Source organism: Coregonus clupeaformis, unplaced genomic scaffold (assembly GCF_020615455.1).
Source record: "Coregonus clupeaformis isolate EN_2021a unplaced genomic scaffold, ASM2061545v1 scaf0688, whole genome shotgun sequence".
In the NCBI taxonomy this organism is placed as follows: Eukaryota; Metazoa; Chordata; class Actinopteri; order Salmoniformes; family Salmonidae; genus Coregonus; species Coregonus clupeaformis.
In genome coordinates this window covers 230752-249730 of record NW_025534143.1, presented here as the reverse complement: position 1 = coordinate 249730, position 18979 = coordinate 230752, and the positions used below count along the sequence as shown (strand labels likewise).

The 18979-nt window shown below is 43.3% G+C and overlaps 2 protein-coding genes across 2 annotated transcripts; one reads left to right on the top strand and one right to left on the bottom strand.

The window, feature by feature from the left end:
* Nucleotides 1-237: 237 nt before the first annotated feature.
* LOC121556810 (germ cell-specific gene 1-like protein) lies at nucleotides 238-5375 on the bottom strand. Its single transcript, XM_041870717.1, has 5 exons — nucleotides 4902-5375; nucleotides 3465-3512; nucleotides 2550-2702; nucleotides 762-873; nucleotides 238-550 (listed from the first exon to the last, which is right to left on the bottom strand). The coding sequence occupies exons 1-5, from the start codon at nucleotides 5200-5202 to the stop codon at nucleotides 238-240; spliced, it is 927 nt and encodes a 308-aa protein (XP_041726651.1). The 5' UTR covers nucleotides 5203-5375.
* An 8614-nt stretch (nucleotides 5376-13989) lies between these two features.
* LOC121556806 (recoverin-like) lies at nucleotides 13990-16291 on the top strand. Its single transcript, XM_041870713.2, has 3 exons — nucleotides 13990-14534; nucleotides 14904-15015; nucleotides 15168-16291. Exons 1-3 carry the CDS (start codon nucleotides 14154-14156, stop codon nucleotides 15284-15286), a joined length of 612 nt encoding a protein of 203 aa, XP_041726647.1. The 5' UTR covers nucleotides 13990-14153; the 3' UTR covers nucleotides 15287-16291.
* The last annotated feature ends 2688 nt before the right edge of the window (nucleotides 16292-18979 follow it).

Sequence of the window (18979 nt, the reverse complement as noted above, 5' to 3'; positions counted from 1 at the left end):
ATTTATGGTCCTTTTAATGAAGTGGTCACCAAGCCTGGTCCTGTAAAGCCTTATAGATCTCGGGGGGCCTGTTCTGATACTGTGAAAATGCATCCTTTCTTCCTCCCCTTTACGTTTTGGATGGGAACTTATCCAATCATGTTAGAGCAGTCATAACCTCAATGAAGGGAGGAAGGAAGGTACATTCGAACAGTATTGGAATGGGGCCCTGCAGGCCCAGGGTTGGTGACCACTGTCTTAGCAGTAGGCCTCTCCCTGTGGTTCTGTCATGCTGTCCAGGCCCACTACATAGGCTGCTCCAGTGGAGGGTTTGTGCCCATTGACGGGGAGGTCCAGAGGTCCAGCATTTCCTCCTCCCCCTGCAGGCACAGCTGTCAGGTACATGTCCCACATCTGCTCTGGCAGGTCCATCTCCAGCAGCTTCTGCTTGATCCTCAGGTTCTTCTCAATGTTCCGCCGCTTGTACTTGAACTCTACGATGGTCTTGGTGTACCTGTTCAGTGCTGTCACCGCAGAAGCCATGCAGGCGGCGAAGGAGCTCCATGCTAAACTGGAGAGGGGGAAGAAGAAGTACAGAGGGTGTGATGAACCTCAGCATGCATGCTATCTCCATCATGACTGTGCTACTGTACATGGCCTCAGAATGCTAGCGTCATTTAAAATGGCACGAGTATCACATAGCTGGATATTAGACTTTAATCAGAGACAACTCCTATTGTACAGCAGCTAGTGTTATGGTAAGTGACCTAGTCAGTACATACATGTAGGACCAGCTGTAGTCCCAGGTCTTGGGCCTCCAGTCCTCCGGGCCCATAGCCACAGCTATCTGAAAGGCCGTGGTGAACATCATGTGGGCAACCATCCCCAAAAGGCCTGGATACCAAGGGACACGACACATAATACAAAACGCAAATAAAGGTGGTGAATGAAAACCTGAGATAATATATGAGACTATATATTTTTTTAGTATAATGGTTGTACCCTTCAAAAGCACTGGTGGAAGTGCAGCAACATTTTTTAAACCTGCAATTGATATTAGTAGCCAGAGCATGGCAGTATTGTACAAGTTCTGAATTAAGGGCTATCAGTTTGGATATCTTTCACTTGTTTTAAAAACCCTGCATGAAGACAAGTGTTTGTGCGAACAACATTGAATGACAGTTCATGGATTTTCACCACGATCATGCTTCTTTATTTACTGGATATTCAGTTTATAGTATTACTGGGGAAGCTGATAGTTTACATTAATACTGAATATTGATGCGCAATAATTGCAGAGTTGCAGCCATTCCACTTCATAACAATGATTGATAGAACAGAGAATGATGAAGAATCAAAGCCCACCACAGCACAGTGTTCTCTCTACTCTCGCATTCTCTGCTGCCTCTTGGCCATCTCTCAACTGACATTCTGCCCGTCTACAGATGCTTTACTTGGGATTAACGCCCTAACAACCAGAGGAGGGGGTCAGGGGATGGTGGGAGGGGAGGGGTGGGGGTACTCCTCTGGGTAGGCCTTGTCATGGCCCAAAACCCCTGCCCCAGCTCCAATCCGATTAGTCCAGAAACCAGCAAATCCCCAGAGGCATTGGACATACAGAATATAGACCACTGCTCCACGCGCTACGCTAGCACCGTGCTAGGCTAGCTTCCCTACAACTGTACCTCCCTGAGCAAGGCTCCCATCCCACCATGCTACTATTATTGCTCTGCTTTTCTGCTAACAAATTCATATTCATATTCACATTCATATTTGTACCGCAGACCCAAGGAGAGTTCAGCTGTAGGGATTCCACAAATTCTGTGGTGCATAAACCACATTTTAAACGTGTATATTCACTCCTACTTACCCCCACAATACAGTTTGACAGATGATAGCAACACAATAACTATGATTGACAATACAGTGAGTGAATCTAAATGAACATGACTCCTGATTGACATACATTTTCTCAGCATCATCTTGATTCCCCTCCTATCAGCTTCCGAAATGGTCTTTGAAAGATGAAAACTTAGAACAGATTCAGCAGTGTACTGAATATCGTGTCTGTAAAGATGAAATAATCCATTTAGGATATGGACTAGCCACTGTCACTCTGGCTGGCCTCTGCCTGCCTGCCTGGGATGGTGAGTGGGTTGCATGCATGGTATTAGATGATGTAATCCCCCTGGTGGGTAGTGTTACACACAGACACGCTGGCCTCTGCTCTACTGTGGAGCTGGGACTCCCAAAGCCTGTCTACTGCAGGCTCTCTATCCAATTTGACCAGCCCAGTGCCAGCCTTAGTGTGATAGCGTGGCAGGGAGGTTGACATGTCCTCTGGTCATTGAGAAACAGAGCCAGGGGATGTCCACTCACTAGTGTGCCCCCTCTGTGAAGCTTACTTCTTAAGGATGCAGGGAGATAATCAACTCCTTAATGGCTGGTGATCAGCTTTGAGTGACTGCATGAAAGTATTCTTTGATGACTTGTTCATTTGACAAATGGTCACAATGGTAGAATGCACATTTTAAAAAATAAATATGACTGTGTACATCATTCCCAGGCACCTGACAGGGCGGTGAACATGGCAGCAAAGGCATTGAGCTTCAGCTTGTTCATGACGCTGAGGCAAGGACACAGCTCTAACCACATGAGTACACCACCCGTGAACAGCAGGATGAGGTAGAGACACTCAGCTGTGATACACAGCCACAGGACCCCTGGGAATAGAAGGAAGAGAGGAGTCAGTCAGAGTGAGCGCTACTGTCGCCTCTTTAATCCACTTCCCTCTACTAAATAATCCCACCTATACGAAAGAAGACATCAACTCCACAGACCACAACAGGAAGAGACCCCTGACCTCTCTACGCTTCCCCCTCGCCAGCAGAACTACCTGATCCTATAGGCCTGCTCTGGTGGGACTTGGATAGAGACGACAGGTGCCACTGATAATTAGATGAAAGCTGCTTTTAATGTATAACTACTACAACAGCTTTACTCTTGTTTTTAGACTGTTGTTTTGTATTTCCTATGGAAGCCCCGATTGCAGTCACAGTAGATTATGTTCCAGTAAAAAGCATGAGTTGACGTGCATTCCAAAAATAGTTGGAGAGGTGTTTAAGAAATAGTATATATATGCTACCAATAATGTAATGAGTAATGGGGTAGTGTAGTGTTTACCCATTAAATTAGAGGGAGCATATATAGAGTGTTTGACTATCTTTATTTATTTTCACAGTAGATTATGAAAATAGTTGATGGTTCGTATAGATTCTGTTAGGAGAGTGAACAAGGGGACGGTAGCAAATGGCATCATCCTATAAACTCTCTTGATATAGTGGCCTCTTGACAAGAACGCACACAATTGTTATTTTTGATGACTGGACTTATATAAAGTTGTGGTCAAGAGGAAAATATAGATTTACAAGGGCTTTACACTACTAGACTGAAAGATAATCATTTTAGAAATGGGTTTTACCTACCTTTTTCATGGTCAGGTGCAATGTCTTTAAAGTCTCTGCAGTTAAAACCTGGAAGCAGATAAACAGTAATTTAGTTCATGTAGCCTAGTCTTGTTCTATTTCCTATCTTCTTATGTAAATTGTAGTTGTAGAAATAGCTAATGCAATCAATTTTTCTTTTACCCTTCTTCATTATTTTATATAGATGAAATATAAATGTGTTAGTATGCACAGAACATTAGCTAAATGGTTATAATCAGGACTTTCACCTTCACGTTATTTGACCGATTACTCCCCAAGATAAATCACTTACCACTTTTAAAATGTCTCAGACCCTATCCATTATTTGATAGTGGTATAAGTTACATATGTTGTTCATTTTCAAAAAATTTATCAGCACTTCTCATATCTCCAGTCCTTTTTCTATCCCACTAAGCTGTTAGTTCGGTCACACCTCAGGACTGGCTACTGCTGACTCTCACAGCTGTTTGTTCTGTCACACCTCAGGACTGGCTACTGCTGACTCTCACAGCCGTTTGTTCTGTCACACCTCAGGACTGGCTACTGCTGACTTTCACAGCCGTTTGTTCTGTCACACCTCAGGACTGGCTACTGCTGACTCTCACAGCTGTTTGTTCTGTCACACCTCAGGACTGGCTACTGCTGACTCTCACAGCTGTTTGTTCTGTCACACCTCAGGACTGGCTACTGCTGACTCTCACAGCTGTTTGTTCTGTCACACCTCAGGACTGGCTACTGCTGACTCTCACAGCTGTTTGTTCTGTCACACCTCAGGACTGGCTACTGCTGACTCTCACAGCTGTTTGTTCTGTCACACCTCAGGACTGGCTACTGCTGACTCTCACAGCTGTTTGTTCTGTCACACCTCAGGACTGGCTACTGCTGACTCTCACAGCTGTTTGTTCTGTCACACCTCAGGACTGGCTACTGCTGACTCTCACAGCTGTTTGTTCTGTCACACCTCAGGACTGGCTACTGCTGACTCTCACAGCAATCATAGCAACAAATGTTGGGTAACAGAGTTTCTGCAAGCATTCCAATTCTTGCACTCAATGATCTCCATACTCTAAAACTCCTACTAAAACTGATACATCGTTATAACGTCAGTCTATTTCAGTAAAGTCAACACAAATAGTACATTACTTTTTGCTTATTTGATCAAATCTCGAAGACTAAAAAGACAAAAACACATGATGATGTAATTATGTAAGTAAATAGTGGACTGTCAAATCATTTGCATCTTGTTTTAGTCTCTCCCAATGTGCTTCCTCCTTCACTTCCTGTTGTAATGTACCCAAACCACATTAGGTTTAGAGAGCATGGTCACACAGGACTAGCTGCTGAGCGGCCAACATAGTCGCATGTTCTATTTCAAAGTTTCTGCAAGTTGTATATTCATTATTTTTACTGTTAAACATTGCATTGAACATTTCTTACCATTCATGTCAGCAGCCTGCTCACAGGAGAAGAAGATGCCGGTGTGGAACTTCCTCATCAGGAACTTCTCTTCTCCCGACTCCCAGATGTACTGCACCAGCCGGCTGTCATTGATGTTACTGCTGTTGAAGCGAATGCAGTATGACTGCTTGGTCGTCACCGGCCCCGTGCAGAAGGGCTTGACCACCTTCCTGGTCCCCTCGCACCAGAAACTGGTGGTCACTGCTGACAGGGCACACGTAAATGCCACAAGGTTGAGGGTGAGCGCCAGGGACCCCCGCCGACTGCACTCTGTCCCCATGCTGGAGGCTGGGCAAAATGAAATGAAATGAAAAGGCAACTAATCCAGGCTTTCGATATGTCGCCGCTGTGTTTCACCTCTCTAATATATCTCAAATCTTCATAATCTTGTGGCATTTACAGTTCCTTGGATGATGCTGTATGTACATCCTTCCTTTGACTCTAAGGATGTGCTGCCTGCTACCTTTATTGAAGGATTCGTTCTCTTCCTTGCTTGCACTCCCTTATACTCCAATCCTCCAATCACTCTTTTTGTCTCTCCCTTGTTTATTTGAACTCTCTCTCTTCTCTTCTGCTTGCTGTGGTCTCTTTTTCGCTCCCATCTTTCTCCACCCACTCACCAAATGCATAATTTATTACACAGGACAAATTATATGCTTGGCCTCTGTTTTATTGTCATATCTAAACCTAGCCTGTTTCTTTGAGCATAGTAATAAAAAAGATTACTTTGGGCTTATTCTTTAATCTGGAACAAGGCTCTCGCCAATGCCAATGTTGGACTGGACATGTTCTGGCATAGTTGGGCATTACTGATGCATGTTTTCACAAACTACAGTGAGTGTACAAAACATTAAGGACACCTGCTCTTTCCATGACATAGACTGACCAGGTGAATCCAGGTGAAAGCTATGATTCCTAATTGATGTCACCGGTTAAATCCACTTCGAACAGTGTAGATGAAGGGGAGGAGACATGTTAAAGAATAATTTTAAAGCCCTGAGACAATTGAGACATGGATTGGGTATGTGTGCCATTCAGAGGTTGACTGGGCAAGACAAAATATTTAACTGCCTTTGAACAGGGTATGGTAGTATGTGTCAGGCACACCGGTTTGAATGTGTCAAGAACTGCAACGCTGTTGGGTTTTTCACTCTCAACAGTTTCCCGTGTGTATCAAGAATGGTCCACCACCCAAAGAACATCCAGCCAACTTGACACAACTGTGGTTGTCATTGGAGTCAACATGGGCCATCATCCCTGTGGAACGCTTTCGACACCTTGTAGAGTCCATGCCCTGACAGATTGAGGCTGTTCTGAGGGCAAAAGGGGGTACAACTCATTATTAGTTTTGTACACTCAGGGTATATTTTCATCATACTCTACTCGCCATCATAAAGGTCAGATCAACTCAAAATGTGACAGTGACTTTAGATTGTGAAACACACATTATTGCATGAGGCTGCAGATCAAGCATCAACATGTGCGCATGCAAAGTAAATCTGTTCCTATTTGATAGCCTGGTGATTGGCTTATGCAGGATGTTACATGCAAATGTAGGCAAACTTCTTTGGGAAATAGGCTTAAGAGATGACAGATGTTGGGAGAACGGACCATAAAAACAAAGGACCCAGCAGGATTGTTGGAACAGGGAATGAGGAATGAATTCCTCATGGCAGAGGTTGTACAGTACACTGTGGAACTACCATGATAATGCTTAGTAATGATATTACATCTTATGTAATACCAAGACTGAAATGTACTCTCTTGTGACTTAATGGGGCAGTGTCACTTAATAGATCAAACAGAAAATAGGTCACAGTGTTTGACAGAGATGCCTCTGGACATTCAAATGGTGGGGTTGACAGGGGAATGAAACTGACATAATATTGGACACCTACTATTGGAAAGTAAGGCAAACCCAGAGAGCTGAGAGTATACAGTGGGGAAAAAAAGTATTTAGTCAGCCACCAATTGTGCAAGTTCTCCCACTTAAAAAGATGAGAGAGGCCTGTAATATTCATCATAGGTACACGTCAACTATGACAGACAAATTGAGGAAAAAAAATCCAGAAAATCCCATTGTAGGATTTTTAATGAATTTATTTGCAAATTATGGTGGAAAATAAGTATTTGGTCACCTACAAACAAGCAAGATTTCTGGCTCTCACAGACCTGTAACTTCTTCTTTCAGAGGCTCCTCTGTCCTCCACTCGTTACCTGTATTAATGGCACCTGTTTGAACTTGTTATCAGTATAAAATACACCTGTCCACAACCTCAAACAGTCACACTCCAAACTTCACAATGGCCAAGACCAAAGAGCTGTCAAAGGACACCAAAAACAAAATTGTAGACCTGCACCAGGCTGGGAAGACTGAATCTGCAATAGGTAAGCAGCTTGGTTTGAAGAAATCAACTGTGGGAGCAATTATTAGGAAATGGAAGACATACAAGACCACTGATAATCTCCCTCGATCTGGGGCTCCACGCAAGATCTCACCCCGTGGGGTCAAAATGATCACAAGAACGGTGAGCAAGAATCCCAGAACCACACAGGGGGACCTAGTGAATGACCTGCAGAGAGCTGGGACCAAAGTAACAAAGCCAACCATCAGTAACACACTACGCCGCCAGGGACTCAAATCCTGCAGTGCGAGACGTGTCCCCCTGCTTAAGCCAGTACATGTCCAGGCCCGTCTGAAGTGCATTTGGATGATCCAGAAGAGGATTGGGAGAATGTCATATGGTCAGATGAAACCAAAATATAACTTTTTGGGTAAAAACTCAACTCGTCATGTTTGGAGGACAAAGAATGCTGAGTTGCATCCAAAGAACACCATACCTACTGTGAAGCATGGGGTTGGAAACATCATGCTTTGGGGCTGTTTTTTCTGCAAAGGGACCAGGACGACTGATCCGTGTAAAGGAAAGAATGAATGGGGCCATGTATCGTGAGATTTTGAGTGAAACCCTCCTTCCATCAGCAAGGGCATTGAAGATGAAACGTGGCTGGGTCTTTCAGCATGACAATGATCCCAAACACACCGCCCGGGCAACGAAGGAGTGGCTTCGTAAGAAGCATTTCAAGGTCCTGGAGTGGCCTAGCCAGTCTCCAGATCTCAACCCCATAGAAAATCTTTGGAGGGAGGTGAAAGTCTGTGTTGCCCAGCGACAGCCCCAAAACATCACTGCTCTAGAGGAGATCTGCATGGAGGAATGGGCCAAAATACCAGCAACAGTGTGTGAAAACCTTGTGAAGACTTACAGAAAACGTTTGACCTGTGTCATTGCCAACAAAGGGTTTATAACAAAGTATTGAGAAACTTTTGTTATTGACCAAATACTTATTTTCCACCATCATATGCCAATAAATTCATTAAAAATCCTACAATGTGATTTTCTGGAATTTTTTTCCTCATTTTGTCTGTCATAGTTGACGTGTACCTATGATGAAAATTACAGGCCTCTCTCATCTTTTTAAGTGGGAGAACTTGCACAATTGGTGGCTGACTAAATACTTTTTTTCCCCACTGTATGATTGCAGCACAACAATGTTTTGTCATAAATTCTGTAATCATAATCCACATGTTGCTATATTGCCTTCCAGGTGCTATTCGCCTCAAAAAAGCACAAATACCAAAACGTTACTTTCAAATGAGTGAGCAATTTTCCTTTGTATTCTTGTGGTCATCTTTCAATTCTGTAGTACGTTGAGGGTTGGGTAATATTTTCCCTTGGAAATATAGTCTACCCTTGATTATGGGGCCATTTTAGTTGATGTAAAGTATTATGTGCAATGATATGCTTATGACCCAATTACTTTGAGTCCATACTGTTATTTGAGTTGATTTTGATATATCATTTTGGAATGTACACTTGCCAAATGCCCAAAGTCTATATCTTCACCTGGCTTCACAGTAGTGCTGAAAAACATTCACCAATAACTATCTACTTCCAACTCCTCCTATTCTTATATAACAACCAATCAAAAATTAACATGATTTCCCCTCTCAATTATACCTGTATTGTCATGTTTGAATAAAAAATAACCAGCAGTAAATGAAACATGCAACCTTAAAACTCAAAGTTTACAAAGGTATTTCAGCAAAAATCTGGATTATCCTCAATCTGAGTCATTTTATGTTTGCCAGGCAAACTGAGCACAATTGATGGATGAGTACACTGACCTTGTTCAACCCCATGTAGGTACACACTGCTCTGAATTTGTCAGCACGCTCAGCTGTTGTCCCGGCTCCTGGATGTCATGAGAAACATGCATACACTGGGCTGTACAGAAGCAAGCGAACATAAAGTAAGAATACATAAAATAAGAATACATTTGGACCTGATGTACTTGTGAGAGTTTAGATGCCAATCTAAGGAATGTCCCTTTTTGCATCATGATGGTAGGCTGCTATGTCCTGAGGCTGTATAGGCAACATTACTCAATGTGTTGTTAAGGCTTCATTGACATTGATTATATTGATGTCATACAGTTGAAGTCGGAAGTTTACATACACCTTAGCAAAAGACATTTAAACTCAGTTTTTCACAATTCCTGACATTTAATCCTAGTAAAAATTCCCTGTCTTAGGTCAGTTAGGATCACTACTTAATTTTAAGAATGTGAAATGTCAGAATAATAGTAGAGAGAATGATTTCTTTCAGCTTTTATTTCTTTCATCACATTCCCAGTGGGTCAGAAGTTTACATACACTCAATTAGTATTTTGGTAGCATTGCCTTTAAATTGTTTAACTTGGGTCAAACGTTTCGGGTAGCCTTCCACAACCACAACTTTTGCCACAACTTTGGAAGTATGCTTGGGGTCATTGTCCATTTTGGAGACCCATTTGCGACCAAGCTTTAACTTCCTGACTGATGTCTTGAGATGTTGCTTCAATATATCCACATAATTTTCCTTCCTCATGATGCCATCTATTTTGTGAAGTGCACCAGTCCCTCCTGCAGCAATGCACCCCCACAGCATGATGCTGCCACCCCCGTGCTTCACGGTTGGGATGGTATTCTTTGGCTTGCAAGCACCCCCCTTTTCTTCCAAACATAACGATGGTCATTATGGCCAAACAGTCCTAATTTTTGTTTCATCAGACCAGAGGACATTTCTCCAAAAAGTACGATCTTTGTCCCCATGTGCAGTTGCAAACCGTAGTCTGGCTTTTTTATGGCGGTTTTTGAGCAGTGGCTTCTTCCTTGCTGAGCGGCCTTTCAGGTTGTGTCGATATAGGACACGTTTTACTGTGGATATAGATACTTTTGTACCTGTTTCCTCCAGCATCTTCACAAGGTCCTTTGCTGTTGTTCAGGGATTGATTTGCACTTTTCGCACCAAAGTACGTTCATCTCTAGGAGACAGAACGCGTCTCCTTCCTGAGCGGTATGACAGCTGCGTGGTCCCATGGTGTTTATACTTGCGTACTATTGTTTGTACAGATGAACGTGGTGTTTGGAAATTGCTCCCAAGGATGAACCAGACTTGTGGAGGTAAAAAATTAATCTCTGAGGTCTTGGCTGATTTCTTTTCATTTTCCCATGATGTCAAGCAAAGAGGCACTGAGTTTGAAGTTAGGCCTTGAAATACATTCACAGGTACACCTCCAATTGACTCAAATTATGTCAATTAGCATATCAGAAGCTTCTAAAGCCATGACATCATTTTCTGGAATTTTCCAAGCTGTTTAAAGGCAGAGTCAACTTAGTGTATGTCAACTTCTGACCCACTGGAATTGTGATACAGTGAATTATAAGTGAAATAATCTGTCTGTAAACAATTGTTGGAAAAATTACGTGTCATGCACAAAGTAGATGTCCTAACCGACTTGCCAAAACTATAGTTTGTTAACAAGAAATGTGTGGAGTGGTTGAAAAACTAGTTTTAATGACGCCAACCTAAGTGTATGTAAACTTCCAACTTCAACTGTATATATAATGCAGCAATCACAAAAGCAGGATGCACAAAGGCCTTTGTCAGGGGTGTTAAACTCATTCCATGGAGGGCCGAGTCTGCTGGTTTTGTTATTTCCTTTCCAAATGTCCTATTTGTGTCCATTTAAGACCTAGTGAGGTGAAGGGAGTTCCTAACTAATCAGTGAACTTCATTGATCAATCAAGTAGGAGTGAAAACCCGCAGACACTTGGCCCTCCATGGAATGAGTAATAATGCCCAGAGTCTAATGAGAGTTCTGGGCACAGACCCCTGCATAGCGTGGACAGAACAGGTGCTGGTCGAACATAAAGCTTGATGGAAAATATCAGTGATCCTCTGTTGTATCCAGAAGGAAATGAGCGTCAACCTGTTATATAATGCCTTACCTGCAGGACCTGTTTGTGGAGTTTATTTTTGATTTGGGTAAGCATGTAATATGATTTGGGTAAGCATGTAATATGCAAGTAACCATTTGGACCAATTTGGATGTCCACTTCTTTCTTATCCTGTAAATTCTCAGGAAATGATTATAACTGGAACTCAACATATTATATCCTGACCATCATAAAGAGCTAAACACTAGTAATGACTAAAACATCAATCTAATTTCCCACCAACATATATTTTTTTTTACAGTAGCATTTCTTAATGCTGCGTATATATATTTGAGATACTGGTGATTGGGTTAACTTGACATATGATTAGAGAAATTCCAGATTGATGGCATAGGAGTGCTTTGAGTGCTTTATCAATGAAAATGTTCAGTACATAACATTCTCGTCTTGTGGGCTGTCTCTAAATATGAGTTAAGGAATCCATGTGGCTGAACATTGTGCTCAGCAGTTATATGTTTGTGTCCCATGTGTCACACTGCCATCACGTCAGACATAAGCTGGTTGCACTAGCTTCACTCCCTCTATGCCAGTTGGGTTAACTAGGTGCACATTAGATCAAGACCTAAGCTGATATGAGTTCTGCTGGGGCTGCCAAAACTATAATGAGATGCAGTTAAACTTATAACACACTCACACACACCACCCCAACAAAAAGACCCTGAAAGTTATTTAGGTACGGTTTAAAGTAGTTATAAAGATGCTGACATTTTCTATTAACACCAACACCATTTCCCCCATTGTGTCTTATAGATGATCAGATGTACAGTACTGTAAACAGGTTGCTTAGACTTCACTCTCTTATAACAAGAGGGCAACACCAATACCTTGAGCTGAGCTCAGCACACTGACATCTTAGCCTGGTACCTACAAAACATACTACTAACACCATAACACACATAATGCTAATTGTCTCAGTATCATTTACAGTTTTGATGCTGTTAATACCATTGCCAGCGATGACAATTTACTTGAAGATGGTATACATAGGCATTCATATTATTGATCATTCAAATAATATTTCTGGATTTCTAATCAATCACCCAAATATGTACAGAAAATCTGGTCCCGACAGTTCATCAACCAACGATGCTGTCAAATCAAATTAAATCAAATCACATTTTATTTGCCACATGCGCCGAATACAACAGGTGTAGACCTTACAGTGAAATGCTTACTTACAAGCCCTTAACCAACAATGCAGTTTTTAAGAAAAGAAAAAAAAGTGTTAAGTAAAAAATAGATCAGTAAAAAATAAAAAATAGCAAATAATTAAAGAGCAGCAGTAAAATAAAATAACAGTAGGGAGGTGATATACAAAACAACCAGTCATGAACTGTGAGTCTTGAACCCATCCACTCTGTTTCAGTTAGCATTACTGGGATGGACAATAACATTGACATACCGGTCACATGTCTGGCCATTCATGTTACTGTAAAGACCTGCTGATGACCCACATGACTGGGGTCGCACTCATAAGCTGTAGTTGCAGGTCACAGACATATCAGGATAAGTTTACCCAATTGAGCCATTTACAGTGGATGTGAACCTTGCTACTGGGGATAGTTGAGTTCAACAAAGGGTCATGTGATTAAACTCCTGGATTGTGAATTATGGTGACCACTGAGTAGGCATAAGTACAATCAGCACTGTGTACATGTTTAGGTGAAAAGTTAAAAGCAGCTTTAAGAGTTATCTGGGGAATTGTGCCAAGGCAGAAAACCAATTGACACTCATTGACCCCTTCAAGCCCACGGTGATCAACAGTAAGAAGGTTTTTCTATCTGCACTACAGTAACTTATTCAACTGGTACATACTGTATAACAAGGTTTCCTTGTTTAAATCACTGCCTTCCGTAACCAATACTGAAATAAAAATTAAGACTTGCTTTACAACGCTACGTAAAAAACTAGACATCTGTCAATGACACAGAGTGAAAACATGGCAATGTTGACATGGTCTGAGCAGGGTCATCTAATATGGGTGTCAATATGGGCAAAGACTCTGTGGAAACATGAATCATACTCATTAATTTGTTCCAAATTAGCCAACTTTTCTAATTACACTGAGCATTAGCCAGCTCTAGTAGATGAGTGTTTGATGCTGTAACAGAGCTGTCAGAGGAAAGCCATCACTCTCACAGCACAGCACTTACTCAGCTCAATAACTGAATTAATTGAGGTCCAATGACTAAAACAGCAGATGGCCCAGTAATCTGCCATGAGACTGTTACAATGGAGAGACAATTCATCTCATCTCCCTATGCTAGCTACAGGGACAGCCCAGAGCTGCTTTACAGACACGAATACCCTGCTCTAGAGGTGGGCTGAACTTTGCACACCTTTCACCCTGCTCATTCACATATCTTGTTTACCACAAACCATTAAGTCAGTGAACAGAGATACTGTACCTTATAGCAATCTTGGCCATTGCTTTAGTGTCAACTGCAATAGGTGAAATAAGACGGTAGTATTAGTATTATTTTAATGGAAATCATGTAACGTCATTACTTTGGCAACAATGGACATATTATATCCAGAAATCTCAATCTAATCCTTGGCTAATCTTAAACTGTATTGAGCGGTATTGTGCAAAGCTTGATGTCATTGTGCCTGTATGATGTACACACTACTGCCTCATTAGACCCTAGAAAATATGTCAAACTCGTCTGACGTAGTTAGCCTCTTTATCTTCAAGACAGCTTGTCTGGTATTTAAGTAGCGATGACCATAATCCTATTCAGCACATTGTGAAGTGATCAGGGTGAAAAAGAAAGCCAGACCAAGGCAGGAAGGAGCCAACAGGAGGTTTCCTCCAAGTCAGGTGAGAGAGGTAGTACACACAAAACAAGAAAGAGAACAATATCATCCCTTCACCAGTGTGTCTTCGCAGCATGGGGAATTCTAAGAGTGGGGCACTGTCGAAGGAACTTCTGGAGGACCTGAAGTCCAATACTAAGTACAACGAGGCTGAGCTGTGTGTCTGGTACCAGTCCTTCCTCAAAGAATGTCCCACAGGCAGGATCACCAAGGAGCAATTTGAGGGCATCTATGCCAGCTTCTTCCCCAATGCAGACCCTACTGAGTACGCGCGGCATGTCTTTAGGAGCTTTGACACCAATGCAGATGGTCAACTGGACTTTAAGGAGTACATTGTGGCCCTGCACCTTACCTCCGGAGGCAAGACCCTGCAGAAGCTAGAGTGGGCCTTCGCCCTCTACGACGTGGATGGAAACGGCACCATCAGCAAAAACGAGATCCAAGAGATTGTTAAGGTACAAAAACAAACCGTTTCTCTGCCTCTAGTGTGAAGAAACAGTGGTGGTGGTGGTTACTGAACCACTCAGTATACAAAATGGACATAAACAAATCTTAGTTACAACCAAAAAGTACAAAAAGATTAATCAAATTAAAAGCAGAACATATATTATTTTTTATTTGGCATATTTCATACATTTGTGAAATGATTAGGTGAATTGTTTAATATTCTACGTATTCAGTCATCCCGTAAAAATATGATGGGAGAACAATCTTTATGTAGTCTGCATTTCATGAACTGTGCTATATAGTACATGTACTGTATTCAGTATTTAATCTACATTAGAAAGTGACATGTTTTTCCTTATTGTTTGATTGCTTTACAGTCAATATTTAACATGATCCCCGAAGAAGACCAAAAGGACCTGCCTGAAGATGAGAACACACCAGATAAGAGAGCAGACAAAGTCTGGGACTTTTTTGGAAAGAAAGAAGATGGTAATTTTGATTGTGAAGAATTTTCTAAATGTGTTATGACGAGAACTTCTGGCATGAGAGACTACTTCTGAGTTTTGCACAATTAGACACATTAAATAAACAACCATAATAATGTTGATTCAGTAATGACAATTTCTATGTTTCCTTTCCAGACAAGATTGCAGAGAGGGAATTCATTCAAGGAGTGATGGACAACAAGGACATCCTACGGTTGATTCAGTTTGATGAGCCCCAGAAAATAAAGGACAAACTGAAGGAGAAGAATCAATAGCTTTCTGACAAAATCATTCTTCTTAATTCTATAAGACTGTTCAAAGCTTTACTGTTTACAAACCCAACTCTCCTGCCAGACCTGGGCTCTTTGTGTACTAGACAACATTGGCATACACATTGAAGTACCGCATATTGTGGTGGATGACCTGTTTGTCCATGAGTCACCTGGGCTTTTCTTCCCACTCAAATAACTGTTCCGTACTCTAGAGTTATGGGTATTCTTTTCTATTTCGTAATGAAATAATAGTCTCCAAGATTCTATTGTCTGCTGCTGTGTTCACTTGCATTCATTAGTTTAATAAAGAGAAAGACTCCAGGAAAGGACCCACTGGGCACACACTGGTTGAATCAATGTTGTTTCCATTACATTTAAATTGAATTACTTCGAACCAACGTAGAATAGACGTTGAATTGATGTTTGTGCCCTGTGGGGAGCTCCTTATGAAGGGAATTAGGCTGAAGTTAGCAATCCCTGTCTTACTATCAATCCTATTAGTATGTGAAGGTCAGTTTAGAAAAATCCTGGCAGAGGTTTCTTATTAAGGTAATCAGGTCTATGGACTGTGTCTTATAATGTGCTTAGCAGGACTGAAACCTCATACAATGTACAGTATTCAACTGGTAGATCAAAGGAAGAGGAGTCTTTTTCTTGAATATTGTTGGAATTTTGTTGATGCTGTCAGAGACGGCTGGAAATTATATAATAAAAAACGTTGTGAAAAACAACATTATAAACGGGTTTCCAAAAACGTTAAAAAATATATATATACTGCTATATTTAATCTTTGAGTGAACATGCAGATTGGTCTCTTCAGGTAGCTATGTTTTAAAGGGATTTAAGTAGATAAAATTAGTAAATGTGATAAAAATGTTGTTGAAAGATTCAATACATTCCAAAAAAGAGCTATACAGATGTGCTTTCACAAATTGTCTGCCTGGTCCTGAGGGAATTAGATTTTATTCTTGGTTGCATTTTTATTTACTTTCAATAAACGTTTATTTAAGTGTGTAGAGTTGTTATTATGTTTTGAAACATGGTATCACCCTGGATTTTATCGTATAAAACACCCTATGTTGGTTTATATTGTTAAAGAGACATACTATAGTATCAAATACAATAACTGTCTTTGTTTACAGGACCAATAGTAAACATATAACTAAATTACCATAATTGCAATCTAAGAGAATGGCTCAATAGTGTTGATGAGATAAGATTGAGGAGCAGCCTCAAACTATGAGAATAGAAAGGTTCAGAACTTTTGTGAAACGTCACAGCACAGTTGAAAAATATATGGCAAGTAGAAATCAAATCTAGAGGTAGATGGGAGGGGATAGATGGGAGGGGTTGAAGGTAGCTGACGGGTGGGTCTAAGGAAGAGGGATAGCTAAGGTACAATGTAGCATGCCCGTAAAATGTATATGTATAAGCTGGAAGTAGAAGTCTAAGTATTGTTGTCCATTAGTTTACTCCAATTAGGGAAGGGTGGAATGGTTAGGGGAAAATAATAAAGAATAAAAAAATATATATTGAAAATGATGCAAACAAATACATTGATAGAACCCACAATCTATCTGCAATATTAAAGATGATCTACCCCCTTTTAAAAAAAAGGATTGAGGAGCAGCCCGCTCCATACATTACACACGTGAAATAATTAATCACAGAACATGTGCTTTAACTCCAATCACATCTGTCATCTTGGCACTGAACCTGTCCAAGCTATAAGGTCAGAAACACAGGGCTTGTGTCACAACCCTGACTCTGGGGACTCTTATTTGTTGAGTCAGGGTGTGATTTTCTATGTTGTATTTTCTATGTTTGTGATCTATGTTTTGTAGTTCTATGTTTGGCCGGGTGTGTTTCCCAATCAGAGGCAGCTGTCGCTCGTTGTCTCTGATTGGGGAGCATACTTAGGCAGCCTATTGGCAATTAGGTGTTGTGGGATCTTGTTCCGTGTGAGGTTTGTTGTGTGTACCTTAGGACGTCACGTGTCGTTGGTTTATTGTTTTGTCGTTGTGTTTATTCGTTAAATAAACATGTATGCATATCACGCTGCGCCTTGGTCTGACCCGTCTATGAACGAACGTGACAGAAGATCCCACCAAACACGGACCAAGCAGCGTGTCCAGGAGCAGACAGCCTGGACATGGGAGGAGATCCTGGAAGGAAAGGGATCCTGGACATGGGAGGAGATTCAGGCCGGGATGGATCGCCGTCCTTGGGAGGAGACAGTGGAGGCCCGGTATAGAGAGGAGCAGCGGCAACGCAGAAGGCGCTGGCCGAGGAAGAAGCCCGAGAGACAGCCCCAATAATTTTTTTTTGGGGGGCTAAAAGGGTGGTTGGCAGAGCCTAGTGTTAGAGCAGAGCCAACTCCCCGTACTCACGCGAGGAAGCGTGTGACTGGGCAGGCTCCGTGTTATGCGGAGCTACGTACTGTGTCGCCAGTGTGCCGGCACAGTCCTGTACGTCCTGTGCTAGCACCACGCACGTGCCGTGCGAAGATGGGCATCCAGCCAGGACGGGGTGTGCCGGCTCAACGCTCCTGGTCTCCAGTACGCCTCCTCGGTCCCGCATATCCTGCGCCGGTTCTACATACTGTATCGCCAGTGCGCGTGCACAGCCCTGTGCGTCCTGTGCTAATGCCTCACACATACTGTGCGGAAGTAGGCATCCAGCCAGGATGGGTTGTGCCAGCTCTCCGCTTCAGACCTCCAGTCCGCCTCCACAGTTCGGTACGGCCCGTTCTTCCTCCTCGCACCAAGCCAGTGGTGTGTGTCGCAAGCCCAGTCCGGCCTGTTCCTGCTCCTCGCACCAAACCAGTGGTGCGTGTTCCCAGCCCGGCCCGGCCTGTTCCTGCTCCTCGCACCAAGCCAGTGGTGCGCGTTGCCAGCCCGGCCTGTTCCTGCTCCTCGCACCAAACCAGTGGTGCGAGTTCCCAGCCCGGCCCGGCCTGTCCCTGCTCCTCGCACCAAGCCAGTGGTGCGCGTCGCCAGCCCGGCCCGCCTGTTCCTGCTCCTCGCACTAGCCAGTGGTGCCGTCGCCACCCGGCCCGGCCTGTTCCTGCTCTCGCACCAAGCCTGTGGTGTGCGTCGCCAGTCTGGCCCGGCCTGTTCCCGCTCCTCGCACCAAGCCAGTGGTGCGTGTCGCCAGTCCGGCCCGGCCCGTTCCTGCTCCTCGCACCAAGCCAGTGGTGCATGTTCCTAGTCCAGTTCGGCCCTTGCCTGCTCCTCGCACCAGACCAGTGGTGAGTGTGTCCAGTCCGGCACGGCCCGTGCCCGCTCCACCGGTGCCTGATCCAGCTCCGGTCAGCTGCTCCAGTCCGGAGCCAGAGCAGTCTGCTCCACCGGTGCCTGATCCAGCTCCGGTCAGCGGCTCCACTCCGGAGCCAGAGCAGTCCGCTCCACCGGGGTCCAGTCCAGATCCAGTCAGCGGCTCCACTCTGGAGCCAGAGCAGTCCACTCCACCGGGGTCCAATCCAGCTCCGGTCAGCGGCTCCACTCCGGAGCCAGAGCAGTCCGCTCCACCGGTGCCAAGTCCAGCTCCGGTCAGCGGCTCCAGTCCGGAGCCTGAGCAGTCCGCTCCACCGGTGCCAGGTCCAGCTCCGGTCAGCGGCTCCAGTCCAGACCCAGACGTCAGCCCCTCTCCAGGTTCGGGGTCTCCCACACCAGGGTCCAGACAGGGCTTGGAGTA

Excerpts from the sequence above, each read along its gene's own strand:
- LOC121556810 (XM_041870717.1), bottom strand. The coding sequence starts at position 5,202 with ATGGGGACAGAGTGCAGTCGGCGGGGGTCCCTGGCGCTCACCCTCAAC. Across the intron at positions 3,513-4,901 it reads GCAGGCTGCTGACATGAATG|GTTTTAACTGCAGAGACTTT; the intron begins GTAAGAAATGTT and ends ATCTGCTTCCAG. Across the intron at positions 874-2,549 it reads CATGTTCACCGCCCTGTCAG|GCCTTTTGGGGATGGTTGCC; the intron begins GTGCCTGGGAAT and ends CTTGGTATCCAG.
- LOC121556806 (XM_041870713.2), top strand. The coding sequence starts at position 14,154 with ATGGGGAATTCTAAGAGTGGGGCACTGTCGAAGGAACTTCTGGAGGAC. Across the intron at positions 14,535-14,903 it reads AGATCCAAGAGATTGTTAAG|TCAATATTTAACATGATCCC; the intron begins GTACAAAAACAA and ends ATTGCTTTACAG. Across the intron at positions 15,016-15,167 it reads TTTTGGAAAGAAAGAAGATG|ACAAGATTGCAGAGAGGGAA; the intron begins GTAATTTTGATT and ends TTTCCTTTCCAG.